Source organism: Panthera tigris, chromosome C2 (genome assembly GCF_018350195.1).
Source record: "Panthera tigris isolate Pti1 chromosome C2, P.tigris_Pti1_mat1.1, whole genome shotgun sequence".
NCBI classification, from domain to species: domain Eukaryota; kingdom Metazoa; phylum Chordata; class Mammalia; order Carnivora; family Felidae; genus Panthera; species Panthera tigris.
In genome coordinates, this window is record NC_056668.1 from 94,905,743 (window position 1) to 94,926,181 (window position 20,439).

The following is a 20,439-nucleotide window of genomic DNA, read 5'->3' on the forward strand; positions in this document are numbered from 1 at the left end:
ATATAGGGGGGCGGAGGCCAACTGTAAGGGTCTAGTTACCTCCAGGCGGGAGCGCCCCTTCCGCCGTGTGATCCCGAATCGGCAGGGCCCTGCTGGCAGAGTCACCCCAGGGACCCCGACCGCTGGGGTCTTCCGGGAGGTGGGCCCCAGCGGGCCCCTCAGGCGCTGTCATCCCTGCAAGTGGGCCCCGCGGGCAGCCTCGTCACGGATGCCCACTCCAGGGGCCCGCGGAGGCTGGGTAGGGTTGGGCGGGCACTGCCGGGCCTCCTTAGCGCTCCCCCCCTTCCCGCCCCGGCGTCACCCCACTCCTCCTCGGAGGGAGAACCTGAGACGAGGCTGCTCACCGCCCTCCCCCGGGAGGCGTGGAGAAGGTGTCCTAGCGCGGGCCTTATCGCGGCGGGGGCTCCTGCGGGTCTGGCCAGGCTGAAACACCCCGGAAAGAAAGACCTTATTTCCCCTGGGTCTCTGGCTGCAGTGTTGACGCCTGCCTTAGAGAGCCATGTTCTTGTGCGGTGGTGTGGTGTGATGATGTTCTTAGTTAGCTACTCAAACTTCGTGTTTCCTGGGTAGGCCTCTTGTGCACCACGACTGCCAGCTGTATTTTGCAGACAGTACTACGCACAGACGGTGGAGTTAGTAAAATTGTTTTTTTGTGCCAGGTCTCCAAATGTGATACAATGGTTTGGTCCTTCCTGCTCACTGATGTTTAGATTTGGGCCTAGAATTTGGATTATCTGCGACCATCTTTGGTTTGTTAGTGAACGAACTTACCATGGGGTTTCAGTTTGAGGACGTGGTTGTGCAGAATAGCTGTCTGAAAGGACCAGAATTTAAGCTGGCTTTTTGCATATCACTGCTACATGGGTAAGAGTTTTGACAGCCAGCAATTTGGCAAAAAGTTTACCTTGTCTACCACTAAATCTGTATGATTTGAACGTATGATTTGATGATTGGAAAGCAGTTTGAAAAAGTATAAAAAAAAAAACCATAGAGAAGCATAAAGATGTGAGTCATTTACTAATCAAAAAACTGAAGTCAGCTGTTTTCCTCTACTATTTTCCTTTCACTTCCTTTTATTAAATTGAGGTTTTTTGTTTTTTTACTTTTAATTCCTTGGACAACCTATAAATACTATTTGCATAAATGGTGTAAAGAACAAAGAAAATTTGTACGTAAAGGGACACCATATGGGAATAGTGTGTGTATGCACAATTAGTGCCAAATTCCTTTGTCTTTTCATGAAGTAGAAAGTGTTCTTGCTACATTCTTGTCAATGATGCTGATGTGATGTGTGGCAGATTTTGCTTCTCAGAAGAAAAGATTGGATAAGAAAGATAAAATCCGTAGATTCTCAAGTGTGCTTTTCACCATTCTGGTGCATTTCTAAGTTTTACTTTCTAACAATATTGAGGCCCTCAGATTTGACTTAAAATTGTTGTTTGAATTTATTCAGTTGTAGATTCAGTGTTAAGTGGGATTTTATACCACAACAATGAAGTGAGTTTGAAGGAATCAGAAAGTCTGGTACAAAAATGTCCTTTACTGTCCATACATGAGGAAAGTAACATAATTACGGTTTTTCAAAATTTGGAGCAGTTCTTTATGAAAGGAGGTTTTTGGAAGGAAGTGAGGAAATTGTTGTCAGCTGCTCTGTTTTCCAGGAGTAATCTGCTTATAAGTATAACCAGAGTTATTAGGTGTAGTGTGGACAGTGTTGTAGACTAGGGGAAAAGCCGCTGTGAGTTAATAAAAACTTACTATTTTTACTTTTTAATAAATGTTTATTTTTGAGAGAGAGCATGAGTGGGGAGGGAGAAAGAGGATCTGAAGCAGGCTCTGTGCTGACAGCAGAGAGCCCAATGCGGGGTTTGAAATCACGAACCTGAAGCAAAGTCGGACACTTAGCCAATGGAGCCACCCAGGCGCCCCTACTTTTTTTTTTTTTTTTTTTTTTTTTTAAATGTAAGCTCTGTGCCCAGTGTGGACCTTGAATTCACCACAACCCTGAGATCAAGAGTTGTGTGCTCTACCCATCGAGCCAGCCAGGTGCCCCTTGGAGGCCCACATCAAGTATAGAGATTACTTAAAAAATAAAATCTTTTTTTTTTTTAACGTTTTTATTTATTTTTGAGACAGAGAGAGTCGGAGCATGAGCAAGGGAGGGGCAGAGAGAGAGGGAGGCACAGAATCCGAAGCAGGCTCCAGGCTCTGAGCTGTCAGCACAGAGCCCGACGTGGGGCTCGAACTCACGGACTGCGAGATCATGACCTGAGCCGAAGTCGGTTGCTTAACTGACAGCCACCCAGGCGCCCCCAAAAATAAAATCTTAAATTATTTTTAAAATTAATAAGAGAACATTTTAAAAGCAGAGTGTATATGGTAACCAGAAATAAGCTAATGAACACAAATGCTTAGGCATCCTATTTTAATAGTTAAGAATGACTTTGGTCAAAAGAAAGTAAAGAAATATTTTAAATTCTGATGTTGCTTTAGTATTTATTTTTTAGGTATAGTATTCTTTTATAAACTTGTTTCGGTTTCACTCATCTTTCAATAATGAAAAGATAAACTTTAGGCCAGGATTTATTTAAGTTGCATATCCTGAATTATTTGAACTCAAATTTAGAAGGTATTAACTATCAAATGTGCTATATATTTGTGAAGTACTTTTCCTTTCTAAGTGTTTATGGTGACTGTATGCTATCTCTGCTATTATGAGGGTTGTCTTAAAAATTTAGATTGTTGCTGATTATTTCTTTGAAATAATTAAATACTCTTTAAAGCCTGTAACACAGTGCTTTTGCCGACACAAACCCTTTGTGTTACCTGACAGATTCAAGGACCACAGTACAGCTATGGATAGTGAAGCAAACCCTGGCACATCTTCTGTGTCGACAACAGCCAGTAGTACCACCACCACAACTATCACCACTTCCTCCTCTCGAATGCAGCAGCCACAGATCTCTGTCTACAGTGGCTCAGACCGACACGCTGTACAGGTATTTCAGTTATAATGACGGGTGGGCTAAGACTTAGGATGCCGTTATTTTTCTCTTAAGCCGGGTGAACCTGTTGTTTTACGTCCTCAAATGAGTCACATGATATTTTCTAAATGAGTGCAGTTAGAATAGTTAATATCTGAAACAATCAAAAGTTATTCAATAATCCTTCTATTGAAAGGGCTTACATTTGTCAGCATGTGGCTTATAAAACCATATGTCATGAAAATTATAATTGGAAGGTCTCTAGGTGGCTGCTACAATGTGGAGACACTCAGCCTACAGCCAAAATATACAGAATGGATCTAGGCTTTTCTAGGTTCTTTTATATTTGAAACCAAAATATAGACTTAGGAAGATCTGTTCAGGTCTGTGGATGTGTTAAGAGGTTTATTTTATTTCTTTTTTTTTCCTTTTAATATTTTTTAATCTTTATTTTTGAGAGAGAGACAGCATGTGAGCAGGGGAAGAGCAGAGAGAGAGGGAGACACAGAATCTGAAGCAGGCTCCAGGCTCTGAGCTGTCAGCACAGAGCCCGACGTGGGGCTCGAACTCACGAATTGTGAGATCATGACCTGAGCCGAAGTCGGACGCTCAACCGACTGAGCCACCCAGGTGCCCCTATTTTATTTCATTTTATTTATTTATTTATTTTTTTGAAGATTTTTTTTTAATGTTTATTTTTGAGAGACAGAGTGCAAGTGGGGGAGGGGCAGAGAGAGAAGGAGACACAGAATCCGAAGCAGGCTCCAGGATCCGAGCTGTCAGTATAGAGCCTGATGCAGGGCTCGAACCCACGAGCCACGAGATCATGACCTGAGCCAAAGTCAGACGCCCAACCAACTGAGCCACTTAGGTGCCCCTAGAGGTTCATTTTAAACTCAAGTGGCTTAAGAACCTAAGCAGAAGAATCATTTAAAGTTCTTAGGGGCAGAGGGGGGAAGGGAATATTTAGGAAAAGTTTTAGTCTCTTCACTTGGTTGCAAAATTAAGTTTACTTGGTTAACTTTTATAATGAGGTTGAGGCAATATGGTATTTCATAAAAAGGGCATGGGCATTGTAGTCTGATATGCTCTTTGTTTGAATTCCATTTTCTTAATCCTTAGTAGCTATGTGTCTTGGCTGAGAGGCATGATCTCTTTGAGCATCAGGAAATTGTAAAATGAGGATGAGACCACCTAGTTCCTCAGTTACTTTGATCATTAAAGGAAGCATTAAAACGGTGTGGGGCACATTATATATTCCCAATCAATAACAGTAGCTAATATTTATTGAATAATTGCTATGTGGCAAGCATTTGATGAATGCTTTACGTGGATTATCTTTTTTTTAAAGTTTATGTATTTTTGAGAGAGAGCATTAGCAGGGGAGGGGCAGAGAGAGAGAAAAGACGGAGAACTCTAAGCAGGGTCCCTGCTGACAGTGCAGAGTCTGGTGTGGGGCTCAAACCCATGAGATCATGACCTGAGCTAAAAATCAAGAGTCGGACACTCAACTGACTGAGCCACCTAGGGATCCCTCTTTTTTTTTATTTTTTTATTTTTAAAGTTTATTTATTTATTTTGAGAGAGAGAGAGTGCATGCACGAGCAGGGGAGGGGGCAGAGACAGGGAGAGAGAGAAAGAATCCCAAGCAGGCTCTGAACTGCCAGTGCAAAGCCTGGAAGCAGGGCTTGAACTCATAAACTATGAGATCATGACCTTATCCAAAGTCAAGAGTCAAAGGATGTTAACCTACTGAGCCACTCAGGCATTCCTGGATTATCTCTTTTAATCCTCACCACACCTCTGTAAAGTGGATGCTGTTATCTCCCATTTTACGGATGGGAAAACGGATGTTTTAAATAGATTAACTTTTCCTAAATTCACATAGCTAGTAGATTGTCTGGTTTTAGAGTTGTGCCTTTAATCACTCCTTGAGTTTTTATGTTTCATTCTACTCTGAAAATAACTTAACCTGGTTGCGATATAGTCCTCTCTCCACTCCATTTTTCTAGATTGGATATCCCAGCATAATGGCTTTTAACTGTTGTGTTGTTTAGAATTCTGAAGTTACCATGGGGTAGAATCAGAGTTGTTGAAGATTGAGTCAGTCCAGCAAAAGTTCAAACTGGAATGAGGAATGTGTTTTTATTGTTTTTTACCTTCTTTGCGGCAAGGGATCTAGGAGAGAGTATCTAGATGTTTGAGCATGTAGTTGATGTGGTATTTTAATATGACATTTTGATCTCTAGTTTTTATCTAAGCTGAATGTGTTAGTAAAAAATAAGATGTTACTGGAGAAGGATAGGTATAGGTATCTCTCACAAATAGCACTTATACTAGTTCTTATGAGGTGATTGAATTGCTTCCTCTAAAGTACAGTCAAATCAATATTCATTGAATTACCTAAGTAGTTCTTTAATACTGTCCAGCATTCTTTTCCAGTCCCATGAGTTCTCTTTACCCTTTTTGTTTCTTTAAAGATTAAAATAAGAACAATGTGTTGTACCTTTAACTTGCCTTTTAGGAGTCTCTCTTCCATCAGTATGTCATTGAACGATAATGAAAGACTGTGTTGACAATAGAAGAAATGGCTACACTGACAAAAATGTGTCAAATAGATTATATTTATCTTTTATTTTAGCTTGACTTTAGTTTTGTTATGGAATTCGAAGAACATATATAGATTTACCTGACCCAAAAGGTGTACTGCTGTAATTCTAAATTGCTTAATGCTGGTCTGTCGTCTCCTGAGAGGTCAAAAGCGTACATTGATATTGTGACAGGAGTCTGTAGCAGATACAGCCAATCTGTAGTTGGAGAGATGAGATATGAATACATGAAAGTAAACAAGGAAATATGTTTCTTGGAATTTGGATAAAGAGATTCATTGCTCTGTGGTTCATGGTGTCCTGACTCAGACCTCAAGCTGTAGGATTATGGCTCAATTACTCTGTTAGTTCTGAACACTGTAGTTTGATCTGAGAGTAGGGTTTTGTGCTGTTTCAGATCACTGTGGGGCATGGTGTGACTTTGGAATGTGGTTGCAGAGGAGAGGTCTAGTCTGACTTAGGAGTTTGGACAGATCAAGGATTTTTTTCTCTTTTTTTAGAATACTTTTCTACATGTATCTATTTGTGAAGTTTCAGGCTCAGATTTTATATTTTACTAATATTCACAGTAATTAACAGTTTTTCAGGAATTTTTTTAAGTTAGAATAGTTTTTTTTATGTTGAAAGGAATCTGACATTTAAAAACATTAAAAAAACTAATAATTTAAAACAGGAAGTAGCTTTATAGTTTTACATGATTATTTATATAATACCTGCTTGTAGATTTTTTCCAGATATTTACGGAAAGTACAAATGAGAAGGTAAAAATCTCCTCGAATCTAGCTGTCTATTGGTAGTCTTTTAATGTTTTCCTGAATAGTCTTTCAAATATTTTAATATAAAATGGTATCTTACTCTATACACTATTTAGTAATCTGCTTTTTTCACCAAATGATATATTTGGGAATTTTTTTTTTTGTTGCTAAAAGTAGATATGTCTGTGCTGTACAATACAGGTGTATTGTGTTCCTAGGTGCTTGTGGCTATTTATATTAAAATTTAGTAAAATTAAAAACTCATTTTCTTAGTTGCATTAGCTGCATTCGTAAGTGCTCAGGAGACACATGTGGCTAGTGGCTGCTATATTGAGCAGCATTGATCTATGTTATTATTTGTAATGGCTGTAAATGCATATTCCTCTCTATACCCAAGCCCGGAACGCTACCCAGTTTTCTCTAAAACAGTACGCCAGTTTACATTCTTTTTTTTTTTTTTTTTTAAATTTTTTTTCCCAACGTTTTTTATTTATTTTTGGGACAGAGAGAGACAGAGCATGAACGGGGGAGGGGCAGAGAGAGAGGGAGACACAGAATCGGAAACAGGCTCCAGGCTCCGAGCCATCAGCCCAGAGCCTGACGCGGGGCTCTAACTCACGGACCGCGAGATCGTGACCTGGCTGAAGTCGGACGCTTAACCGACTGCGCCACCCAGGCGCCCCGCCAGTTTACATTCTTACTGACACTGTGAGAGTTATCTGTTTCCCCATTTAGTGGTAATATTCTTTTAAGTCAGTTATTCAGTTCTTGCTTTGGCAGCGCATACACTAAAATAAGTCAGTTATTCATCTGAAAGTTGGAAAATAGTATCTTGTTTTAACTTGTAAATTTTGACTACTAATGAGAGTGAAGATTTTTTCAGGTGCTTATTTGGCTCTTTTTTCTTTTGTGAATTGCTTCTTTTGGGTGGCTTTGATTTGTACAGATTAGCGCATCTTAGTCATACGTAACTGGGAGAGAACTATGTTAATAAACATTACCCTCAATATTAACATAGTGAAATTTTAAACCACCGCTTGTTTTATACTTCATGGTTCAGCTTACCATTAAGATCATGATTTGACATTGGTTCAATTGACTCGTCACAGGTGATTCAGCAGGCATTGCATCGCCCCCCCAGCTCTGCTGCTCAGTACCTTCAGCAGATGTACGCTGCTCAGCAGCAGCACTTGATGCTACACACCGCAGCCCTCCAGCAGCAGCACTTAAGCAGCTCCCAGCTTCAGAGCCTTGCTGCAGTTCAGGTGAGACTTAACTGAATTCAGACTTTATGAGGTAAAGTTGGCAAAAGTTCACATTTTTTGCAGATAATTACTGAAAATAGATATATTGGGTATTATTTCGGAATTCTCAGATGTCCTGTGATTAGTTTGTCTTAAATTAATAGGCTGCCAGATAGAAGTTAATAAAAAGTGTACGGATATGTTTTATATGTTACTCGGTTGCTAGCTCCGTCCCACTTCTTTTTATCTACATTGCAGAAATACTATGCTAGTGTCATGGTTTTGTGGGTGATAAAATTCTGGGTACAACAGTGAATACTTAGGGTTACAGGAATTGTATTTACATTTCAGTGAAAAAAAATTTAATATAAGTAATTTACATTCATTTAAAAAAATCAAGCAGTATAAAATTGTTTATAAGAGGTAAAGTGGAGGTGTTCATTTTCTAGACCCACTGCTGTTTTTCATTCTTCACAGGTGGCTGCTGTTCAGTATATATTCCTCCAGAAATTTTCTGTATAAAAATATATATACATGCACCTTTCTTGTATCTAGTCATAACTTCCTAGTGATAACGGGATATTTTTATAATTAAATGCTTGCTTTAAAAAAGATTTTCATTCTTATTCTGTTTATTTAAATAAGATTGTATGTGAAGATTTAATCTTAAATATTCTTATGAGAGGAGGATCTCAGTTGATTGAACCTGAAAAAGGTTTATTTCTGTTAGGAACACAGCTCTTGCATCTTCTTCGTAGTATGATTTTAAATAACTTCATATTCATGATACAAGTTAGGAAACTGAAACCCACTGGCACTTGATGTGGCTCCATTTTCTTTTTCATAACGTTGGAGTGGTGATTCCATTTGAAAGAAGACAGAGACTTGTAGAGTGAAACTGACAATGAGTGCAGCTCTTAAAATAAGATTAGCCTTTGGGTCCTTCGTTTTCATTATTCAGCTTTTTCCTTTTTTTCTTAAGCTGTTGGGCCAAAGCTTAATCTGTGTTGACTGTGAATTGAATTTTGCATTGGTTCATACCTAGATGTTTTAACTTTTATTGTGATTTTTTGGTATCTTGGTGCCAGAAAGTTTTTAACTTCAGATTTTTATAGACATATTATAAAGATCTTATTATTTTAGGCAAGTTTGTCCAGTGGAAGACCATCTACATCCCCCACAGGAAGTGTCACACAACAGTCAAGTATGTCCCAGACATCTGTAAGTGCCCTAAATTTTTTCCTGGATTTAAAAATGTTAATTACTGCTTTCCAAAAGTGAACTTAATATTTACAAAGTTGCTGTTGTATATTTGTTGATTGATACTTAAGTGATAAGTGCGTAGAAATAGAAATGATAAGTTTCAAGAATTCAGAGCTAATGTTAAGCTTCTGAAAACCTGAGTTTTTTTTTTTAATAAATTTTTTTTTAATGTTTATTTATTTTTGAGAGAGAATGAGCAGGGGAGGAGCAGAGAGAGAGAGAGGGACACACAGAATCCAAAGCAAGCCCCAGGCTCCTAGCTGTCAGCACAGAGCCTGACACAGGGGTCGAACTCACAAACTGCAAGATCATGACCAGAGCTGAAGTAGGACACTTAATTGACTGAGCCACCCAGGCGCTGTGAAAATCTGAGTCTTAAAAAAAAATGTTTTTGTATTATTTCTTATATATGTTTTCCTGCTGATTTTTCTCAGATTTTATGTGATTCAGAATTATGGCAGTTTTCAGTATGTATTGAAAGCCTGAAATGTACAATGCAGGAGTATTAGGCCATGTATTCCCTGCAATATACTAAAGAATGTCAACCCTTGGTAGACATCTAAATGTTTCTAGCTTTTTTTGGACACGTCACATTTTAGAAATTAATACTTTTCAGCTTATGCTTACTTGACTTATCTTGGCCAATTTACAAGTATCCATTCAAGATAACGTAACTTTAAACAAAATTTTTTTTTGAAGTTTATTTTTATTTTGAGAGAGAGAGAGAGAGAGAGCGCAAGCAGGGGAGAGGGCAGAGAGAGTGGAAGAGAGAGAATCCCAAGCAGGCATGCACTGTCAGCACAGAACCTGATGCGGGACTCAATCTCATGAACTGTGAGATCATGACCTGAGCCAAAATCAAGAGTTGGACGCTTAAATGACTGAGCCACCCAGCACCCTAAGATAACGTAATTTATTTTGAGAAAGGAGTAAATCTGATTTGCTATATTGCACATATATAGAAATTGTGCAGTTTCCCAGTTAAAAGAAATTTATAGGCATGTAATATTTTTTTATCTTGATAGAATTTCACATTGTAAGAATATTGAAAATTTCTATATACTTTTTACTCAGATTCACCATTGTTAGCATTTGGTTCATTGCTTTATCATTCATTCTTTCTCTCTACATATATACGTGTAGACAGACATCTTTTTCTGAACCATTTGCAGGTTAGTTGAGACATGTTCCTTTATTCTTAAATACTTCAATATGTATTTCCTATGAACAAAGTTGTTCTTTTACAAAACCACATGAGAATGGTCAGATGCAGGAAATTTAACAGTGTAGTCCATATTCACATTTCGTTAGTTCCAGATTGCTCTGTCTCCTCCACTGTAGACGTTATGGACCAGATAACTTTTTGCTGTGTGTGTAGGGGGGCTATCCTGTGCACTGTTTGGGTCCTTAGCAGCATCCCTAGCTTCTACCCACTAGATACTAGTAGGCCCTCCTCATTGCCACAGTGTGACAACCAAAAATGTCTCTAGGCACTGGCAGATGTTTCCTGGAAGGCAAAACTGCCCCTGGTTGAGAACCATTGAGTTAACCTAATAATATCCTTTCTAACTAATTTTTCCTGATCCCAGATGATAATACTCTGATACTTTGTAAAATCGACTGCAGTAGAGTTTAGTTGTAGATTGCTAAGGAATTGCAGATAACTTGTACTGTATTTCTTTAGCTAGGGGTATGGTCTTTGCTGACTAAGTACATATATAGGAGCATATGATTATTTTTATGGCTACTGACATTTTTAATTTAAAAATCCTATTTTTGGCATGGAAGTATCCTGGAACATGAATAAAATTAGTTAAATCTCACTTCGTGAGATCAAGCCCTGCATCAGGCTCTGTGCTGGCAGTGCATACCTACTTGGGATTCTCTCTCTCTCTCTCTCTCTCTCTCTCTCTCTCTCTCTCTCTCTGGCCCCTCCCCTCTTTGTCTCAAAATAAATAAATAAACTTAAAAAAAAAAAAAAAGATGTTACTTATGACTTGTAAACAGACTGAAAAAGAAAAATTTAAGCAATGTAATCTAGCCCTAAGCCTTAATACTATAATTATGGTTATTGATGCCGATGTGTCTTTAATTAATACATTGGTAGTTAAGGCAAGCACTGTAAACATTTGTGAGCTGGTTAAAAAAAATTATGGGCAAATTTTTTTATTCTTTGAAATACTGGAATATCATAAATATCAAAGAGATTTTCAAGTTATTAAAAGGTATCCTTTTAAACTATTTTTCTCTCATGAATTTATGTATGTGACTTTCACAGAAATTCTGATTCCAGTGATTGTATTTATTTTTTTATGACATTATTAGTGCTGCTTGTCATAAACCAGGCAGGCTTGTATGTATGATAAAACATGCCAGAACCTGTGATTGGTTGGTGGGGGGAAAGAGGTAAGCATGGAGAGCAGATGTCCAGGAAAATAAAAAAAAAATACACTGCATTTGTTTTATTTTATATCCCAGTTGAGCAGTAGCTCAAGTGAGTTGACTAGCTATCCAAATTATGATACCCAAGGTAGCTTAGTAAGTATGGGTCAGTCTCCAAAAGAGGGAAAGAGTGTGGTAGCAGAAATCTCTAGGTAGTGATACTAATGAGCCATGTCAGGTGGCAGTCTAGAAACTTTTCACAGTTTTTGGTTATTTCAAGGTAGGATTCCAGATCAACAGTGAAATCCCACCGGGAAGGGTCCAGCCTCCAGTAGGAGAAAGGGCTAGAAGGTAGGTTGTCAAGTCATCAGCCAGATCCATAGACTTGGATTTAGAGTAGGAGTGGGATCCCAATGGAGAAATAGAATATTATTAAACAACGGAGTCAAAATCCAGTCATTGTGATTTAGGGTTGAAACTGTGGAGAAGGCTGTTGTTAATTGAATATATAGGTAATCAGTGGGTGCCAGCATCCTCTTCTTTCCAAACCTCATTAAAACAGACTAATTCTAGACTTTGATCAGTAGTGAGAGTGGTGATTTTATGATTGTTTGGTTTTAAAAGTAGTTGGGACTGAGTGTTCAAGTTGATGCCTTTGTACTTTAACTGAATTGGACTTAGATTTAGTTAAATTTGATTTGCCAAAATGAAATCCAAACCAATTAAAAACTCTGCTGCAAAAAAAAAGCAACAAAGTTAAAAACCAACAGAATGATTAAAAATATATTAGTACCTTGTAGATTAACCAGCTGATATTTGTGAAATAACAAGGATTCATTTATAATTGTAAGGTAAACAATGAGAATTCACAAAAGACCTGTATTGGTAATTTTCAAAGAAAAATTTCTGGCTTCTCAATATATGAAAATGTATTTACTGTATTAGTAACAAAGAAGTGTATGTAAAAACAAGGACATCTCTTAAATCAGAAAACAAGGAACAACATTGAGTCAATACCCATTATTGGCAAGGATGTGAGAAAGTAGGTATACTCATACACTATAAGTGGGAATGTATTTGGTACAACCTTTCTGAAAGATTATTTGTCAATGTGTATGAAAATTTCAACTATGCGTTCCCTTTCACTTACTGTTAGTGACGTCATTTACTAAAAATGACAGATAATTATGGCATAGATAATCATGCAGAAATGACATAATTATACAACTATGCATGGTTTATAATCGTGAAAAATTATAAACAATATAAATAAGTGCCCATTAATTAAAGATTAAACAAATTATAGTTAATTCGTACAGTGGAATACTATAGCTAAAAAATATGTGTGTATACAGAGACTTACATTTTCATTAGGCATTAAGTGAAAAAAGCAAAAAATTATAGTATGATCTCATTAACTTATATTTAGGTTATTCTGTTTTTCAGTTCTAAAATTTCCATGTGATTCTTATTTGTATCTTCTATTTGCTGAGAGTTTTTCCATTCAAGTGGGCTCACATTGCTTGTTCAAAGCTTTTTTATGATGACTGCTTTAAAATCTGCCAGATAATTTTATCTTTCATCTTGATGTTGGCATCTACTTATTGTCTTTTGTATTCAGCTTAGGTCTTTCTGGTTCTTAGTTTGATGAGTGATTTTTGATTGAAACCTCAATATTTTGAGTATTATGAGTGTATCATATTTAAACTTTGTGTTTTGGCTAGCTTCTGAAAGGGAATGTGTGCCACCTCCTTACTATCGTCTGAGGGTAGAAAATCCAGGTTACCCATTTGATCTCTATTGACACTCATAATTGCTGAGTGGTGGTGAGAGTCCTGGCTGGAGGGAGCGAGGGGAGTAAGAGTACCTGTTACTGCTCCACTGATACTGCAGGGACAGGGTGGGTTGGTGGTGGTAAGTCTGTTACTGCCTGGCTGGGATGAAAGTCCTGCCTCTCTACCTTGTTTTCTCTGAAGCATATCCATTGGAAGGATTAGGAGAATTGGGGTACCTCATTACATCCTGGTGTAGGTGGAAGTTTTTGCTGGTGTGGGTGGGCCACAGTGTTTTCTGTGGTGTTTGGCTAGAGTAGAGCAGTTGTCTAAAAGTTTTCCATGTTGTAGGTAGCCTCTTTCTTGGTCTTTCGGCTGGAAAGAACAGGCTGCTTTTGGGGCTTTTTTTGTTTGTACCCATTTGTATTTCTGGGTTACTGACTACTTCAGCTTAAAATTTTGGGTTCTATAAGACAAAAAGAAAACCCAGGGACCTCACAACAACATGTTTCAGTGGGTTCTGAGGTCCTTAGCCAGTCTGCTTCTCTCCACCTCTCGGGATCTTCTTATGCTTATTTTATATGTAACATCAAAGGTTTTTAGTTTTATTTAGTGGGAGGGATACTGAAAAGTATCTCTATCTTCCTGGAAACAGAATTCCTGTCATTTAACTTACTTAAAAAAAAAATCTATATATCTGCCTGACTATTCAGGAAGAAAATCTGTGATACACAACAAATTGTTAGTCATTTGTTATCTCTGAGGAAGTAGATTGAAGAGCTTTATTTTAATTTTTATATTGCCTAAATAAAACACAAATGTACTCGTGTTGTTTAAGGGACATACACTACAATTGTATAAAGTAGAAGGGACATCCTGATTCAGTAGTCCCTTTGGCCCTGAAAAAATTTTGTGTCAGGCTTTCCTATTACTGTGTGTTTTTATACATGAATGTAAACAGATAGACTTATGTAGTTAATTTTATTTGTCTGTTTTAATGTAAGTGAAGTGCCATCATTCTCTATATACTTTCTCCTTTATGGGCATTTTCAGCTGGAAAGGATTATGTAGCTGAAAATTGCAATCATAAGTCTCTAAATGACTCAATAGCTGTTTGTATCTCATTCTCTTTTTCTTTGTTGTCTTTTGGTCCTGGGATCTACATTAATCTTGGGTGTTTTGATTTTCATTCACTGTACTATTTAGTCAAAAAGGGAAAACCTTGTTTGTGATAGCTTTCTACTTATGGTGCTAAACAAGATGAGATTTTGAAGCCCAGTTCTATGATTCTTTTTCATTCATACATTTCACTTATACGACACATATTTATTAGCATTCAATATGTGCCAGACCCTTTAGGTGCTGGGAGCACAGCAACACAACAGACAAATTCTCTGTCCTTGTGGAGCTAGGGATAGACAGGTGGTAAGCTGGTATGTAATATGTCAGATGGTAAGTGCTATAAAGAAGAATAATGCAAGAAAGGGGAATGGGGAGAGGGAATTTGCTTTTTTAACCAGGGTGGTCAGGGAAAGCATTGCTAATAAAAATGGTATTTGAAGGAGAGTGAAGGAGGCAAACATGCTCGAGGAACAGAGAGGAGGGTAGTGTGGCTGGAGTGGAATGAGAGAGTGGGAGTGTGGTGTAGAGATGACATTTGAGAGGTAATTGTAATCCAGTTGGGAAGAGATGATAAAACTTTTACTCACATTTAATTGCGAAGCTATTGGAGAGAAGAGCTATTTCGGTAGGGAAGCCACATGATCTCAGACAGGTTTTAACTTAGTGGCAGTGTTAGGTTCTAAGGGGCAAAGATAGAAGCAGGGAGACCAGTTAAATGGTTTTTAATGGTTATCTGAGAGATTAGTGGCTTAGACTGTGATGGTGATAGTAAATGTGGTGAAATGTGGTTGGCCAGATTCTAGATTTTTTTTTTCACCAATATTTTATTATAGAGATTTGGATATGTTTTAAAAGTAGAGCTAATAGGATGTGCTGATGGACTGAATAAAAGATGTGAGGAAATGTGAAGACTCAAGGGTAACTGTAGCATTTTGGCCTGAAACTCTGGAAGGACCTGCCAAAGCAGGTGTTGGAGAAGAAAATCAGGAGTTTGGTTTTGGACATTCTGAGTTTGTGGTGGATATTAGATACCCACTTGTAGATGTTGAATAGACATTGGATCTGTGAGTTTGGAGTTCATGTTGAGGTCTGGTGATAAGTGACGTCTTATGCATCTACCCAAAATTTGTTTGTTGATGCCCTAACCCCCATGCGACTGTATTGGAAATTTTGCTATTATAAGTAAACCTGCATTGAATATTCTGTTATATATCTTGTTGACATATCTAGTTATTTTCTTTTAAGAAATTTCCTAAGAGTATACTTTTTGGGTCAGTGAGATTGTTTTTAGATCAATCTTAAAAATGTTTACTTTCCCCTAAAAATGTCTAAATCAGATTAATCATGTATCAAATGAATCCATTGTAAGTTTTTCTGAGAGAAAATTATTTGTTTATAACCAGTCATTCTCGGTGTTCTATTGCTAGTGTCCTCATCCTCTTACCTATTTTAAGAGGTACTTTATTTATTTTATTTTTTGAAATGTTTATTTATTTTTGGGAGAGAAAGAGCACATTCACATGTGAGTGGGGCAGGAGTGGAGAGAGAGGGAGACAGAGGGTATGAAGCGGGCTCCACATTGACAGTGGAGAGCCCGGTGCGGGGCTTGAACCCATGAACTGTGCCGCCATGACCTGAGTGGAAGTGGGATGCTTAACTGAGTCACCAGGTGCCCCTATTTTAGGAGTTACTTTAATCAAGGATTTTTTTTTAATTAAAAAAATTTTTTTATTTTACATTTATTTATTTTTGAGGGACAGAGTGAGACGCGAGTGGCGGTGGGGGTGGGGGCAGAGAGAAAAAGAGACACAGACCCTGTAGCAGGCTCCAGGCTCTAAGCAAGAGTTCAGCACAGACCCCGACACGGGGCTCAAACTTGACCATGAACCGTGAGATCGTGACCTGAGCCTAAGTTAGATGCTCAACTGACTGAGCCACCCAGGTGCCCCTAGTCATGGATTTTTAAAAATGAAATCTCAAGTGATTGAGTTTATGTTTTGGACCTATTCCAAAACTTAATAACCACCTTAAAATAAAATTGTAGCCTGAATATTTGTATGGTCATGAGCAGCTTTACCACATTCTTGTAAAATATTCCAAAAGTACAGCAAAAGTAAAAAAAAGTGTTAAGTCCCCTTCAGCCCTCTGTCCCCTTCTGCCTTCTTTCAGTCCTCTTCAGTCCTTCTGACTCCTCAGTGTGCTGGATATCCCTCCATCACATCTTTACCTATGCATTATGGACATATAGAGCATAAAGAAATGTGTGTAGTAGCACCTGGGTGGCTGAGTCGGTTGAGTGTCTGACTTTGGATCAGGTCATGATCTCATTCGTGAGTTCAAGCCCCACATCGGGCTGGCTGTTGTCAGCGCAGAGCCTGCTTCAGATCCTCTGTGCCCCTCTCGCTGCTCTTCCCCTGCTTGTACTCTTTCAAAAATAAATAAAACATTAAAAAAAAAAAAGAAATGGGTGTGTATATGTTAACACATATTTTTATGCACTGGGAGCAGTGTTCTGCATTCTGTGTTTTACACTCCATGGTGTCTTGAGATCTTTCTGTGTTAGCACACAGAATTCAGTCTTACTTAAGCTATTGCATAGTGTTGCATAGTATGGATGCGCTTTATCTTATATAACCATCTCCATTGCTGGACATTTTAAGTTACTTACCATATTTTAATTGTTTCAGCATTGCCGTTTTTCTAAGATGTCAAAATCTGAAAGCAAATGGGAGATTATGAGGTTTCTTGTTTGTTTTGCTGTTATGTTTATAGCTTGAATCTCAGATAGTAGAAATAATGGTTTTCTATAATAAATAGAATACACATTTTATTTCATAGTATTATTAAAAGTGGGTGGCTCAGTCAGTTGAGCGTCCGACTGTGGCTCAGGTCATGATTTCGTGGTCTGTGAGTTCAGGCCCTGTGTCGGACTTTGTGCTGACTGCTCAGAGCCTGGAGCCTGCTTCAGATTCTGTGTCTCCCTCACTCTCTGCCCCTCCCCCGCTCATGCTCTGTCTCTCTCTCTCTCTCTCTCTCTCTGTCAAAAATAAACATTAAAAAAAATTAAAAAAGCGTGCAGTCTCTTAAAGGAAATCCTTTAAGTAGATATTATTTGAAATATTAGGTAGATATTATCTAAATGGGTAGATATTATTTGAAATATTAATATTTTATTCTTTTAGACACTTGAATTACCTACTAATACCCACTGAATAATGAGCCAGGAAAAGGTATACACTGCATTGAAGTGGTAAAAACAAAACAATGTACTAAACGTTAAAAAAAAAAAGGAAAATAACATTTCCTTTCCTATTTTAAAGTAACACCTACATAGAAAAGACAAAAAAGAAAATACACATTATCCCAAATTTTACCCGTAGTGGGGATTAGTCACCTTTAAATTTTGGTGACTGTTCTTCCAGAGGGGCGTGTGTGTGTATCCATATATATATGAAATTTAATCACATACAGTTTTATGAGTGCATTATTGTGTGTATATACTATGCATTCATTTTTCTCTCAACGTGTTTTTCACATGTGATATGTATGTATACATGAAGACATTTTCACATAATTATGTAAGTGGGAATGCAAGGAATGTACTCTATATGTTATTCTACAGTTTTTTCATTCTTCAGTGGGTCATTAAAGATATTTTCCTGTCATTGAATATTACAGATATATATTATCCTTTTAATGTCTGTGAACTATTATGTCTCTGTAGACATACCTGATTGATTTTGATCAGTCATATAACAAGAGTGGTTCTCAAATGGGCTTTGGCTTTATGGAGAATTCTGGGCCGGACACCCTATGTAACCTCCTTTTGGGCAGATACCAAGATGGTTGGGAGTCAAATGGCTTTTCTTGGTATACGTGGTTTTCTCTGGTGACTCTTGGAATTAGTGCTTCCAACTGGGAAGAGAGCTTCCGTAATAAGGGCTCAAGGAGTATGGGTCCTTTATGGAGTATGGGTCTTTGGGTATGAGGTGACAGGATTGGCCAACGCTTTAAAGTGATAAGAAATTAGGAATGTTGGGATGGAATTAACAGAGAATATAATCCAAACAGTTAAGGGCTCTGGTTCAGGTCAACAGACCAAAGCAGAGAGTAGAGGAGAGGCTTATCAGTTGTGGGAAGGAAAGGAAGTTTTTTTAGTTAGATGAGTTGTGGAGATGGACTTCTCGCACAGATACATTTGCCCTCATGGGTTAGGCATTTGTGAGGAGACACTTGCTATGTGGAACTTAAAAATAAACATGATATTGGTTTTTTAATCTTACAGCCTGCACAGGATGGAATGCAGGTGGTGAGGAAGTTACAATTTAGTTTTCGTACTTCCTTTTTTTCTTTTTTAAGAAAAAGAAAAGCATTCTGTTTGTACTTTGTGTTCTGCTTCCTTACAGAGCACTCTCAGGCATTTTAGCTACCAGCAAATCATTTTTTATAAAGACTTTTTTTTGTGTTTCTGTTTAGAGTGTGTGGTCTATTCTTACTAGAGTTCCTCCCCGCCCCTCCCCTTCTTCCTTCCACTGACGAAAAAAAGTGCCATGGCACTATTACTGCAGAATGACCCAAATTAGCAAGTGATCGGGGTGTAGAAGACAACTCTGAACGCCAAAGCACATGGGTCAGAAAACCTGAGTCCAGTTTTACCCTGCTAAGTGATTTAATCTTTGCAGCAAGGCTTTGTTCAAAGTGTCCATTTGTAGAGGTATAGGAAAATAAAAAGCTTTGGGAGGGGGCTATTAATAATTTATTATAAAGCACATCAAAAATAGAGTTGAACTAATATTACCACACTGCCTCTGCCTTTTTACTCTGCTTTGTTAGGGACTGTACCAAAATGGCTTTTTTTCTCTCATATACATCTACTGATACTCTGTGTTGGGCTTATATATTAATTAAAATTATGAAGTGTGCCTTAAAATAACATGGCATTCATTAACTCAGTAAACTTATTGAATGAAGGTACTTTTGTATATATTGGATATATTAAGGCAAATAGTCCATGATCCCCCACCTTATAGAAATTATTGTTTATAAGAGTGAGATAGAAGTATATGCTAGAAGTATATGGATGATAACAAGCAAAAAGGAAGGGAAGTAGTTCTACTGTGGGATGTAGGGATGCCTGAAAAAAGCTTATTAGAGCAGATGATTTTTGAAAGAGGGTTGTTCACTACCTAGGTGCTGATGGGGTGGGGCATGGGCTAAGGGGATGCTCAGACCAGTCCAGAGCATTGTTACTAGGGCCACAGAGGCCTGGGATATTATGATATTGCAAGTAGCTTCATATGGCTAATGTGAAAGTTGTGTATGGAGGAGTGAAAGGAGTTGATGCTAGAGAGGTAGTCAGGGGAGGTTGAAGCTACCCAGATTTTTAAATGGTCAGTTAATTAAATCAGGGAAAGACTATATGGCAAGTAAGAGGAAACAAGATTTCAGGCATGGAGGTCAGTTTGCAGCTGCTAAAGTAATCTAGCTGGAAGTGCCATAGGCCCAAACTCTCAAACTAAGTGATTAAAAATCAAAATGAAAACGAAGAAAATAAAGATGTATAAACAGTAAGGTGTGACCGATTTTGTATGTTAGTAAAGGAGAAGGAAGATTCAGGATGACTTCCATATAATCTGTCTTATGGGATTTTAGAGGATACCTGTGGCCATTTGAGGTGAAGCTGGTTTAAGAAGGAATTATAATGAGTTTGGTGTATGAACACACTGAATTTGAGTTGATAAGAGATATCCAGAAAGATGTATTCTGTAGGTATTTGGATCTGGAGCTCTGAATGAATTTATAATCAAGGATTGAGAGTCATCAGATTTGAGTTTTTTTTTTTGAGACTGTGGTAGTGTAGATGTGATAATCTAGGAATTCATGAAGAAAAGTGTTGAGAACAAAACATGAACACTCTGGGGGTGGGCCAGAAAGAAGAGCTGGTAAAGAAGATTGAGAGGGAATGGTCTGGAAGGAATCCACTGAATTTGTTAGATGGAAGACATTGGTGATTATTGCTAATGGGATTTTAGTGGTGTGCCAGGAGTAAAAACCATATTGCAGAATAATTCTGTGTATGATATTCATTGCCTTTATGCACTGAATTCTAGATTTAAGTACACATATTATTTTTTATTTGTATTTTTTTTATAAAAAAATTTTATTCAACGTTTGTTTTCTTTTGACAGAGAAAGAGTGCAAGCAGGGGAGGGGCAGAGAGAAGGGGAGACACAGAATCTGAAGCAGGCTGCAGGCTCTGAGCTGTCAACACGGAGCCCGTATTTTTATTTTTTTAAATGTTTATTTAT

General features: G+C 37.9%; 1 protein-coding gene across 8 annotated transcripts in view; it reads left to right on the forward strand.

The window, feature by feature from the left end:
* The window catches only part of PHC3 (polyhomeotic homolog 3), a 91,223-nt gene that overhangs the window by 211 nt on the left and 70,573 nt on the right, over positions 1–20,439 (forward strand). For 7 of the 8 annotated variants that reach the window (XM_007077069.3, XM_007077070.3, XR_006207667.1 and 4 more), the window contains 3 exons: positions 2,834–2,999; positions 7,458–7,613; positions 8,736–8,813. In XM_007077069.3, coding sequence (XP_007077131.1) covers positions 2,834–2,999; positions 7,458–7,613; positions 8,736–8,813 — 400 coding nt within the window. Of the gene's footprint in view, positions 1–2,833; positions 3,000–7,457; positions 7,614–8,735; positions 8,814–20,439 lie in introns of those variants that run through there. The other variant, XM_042956747.1, reaches the window with a different exon arrangement.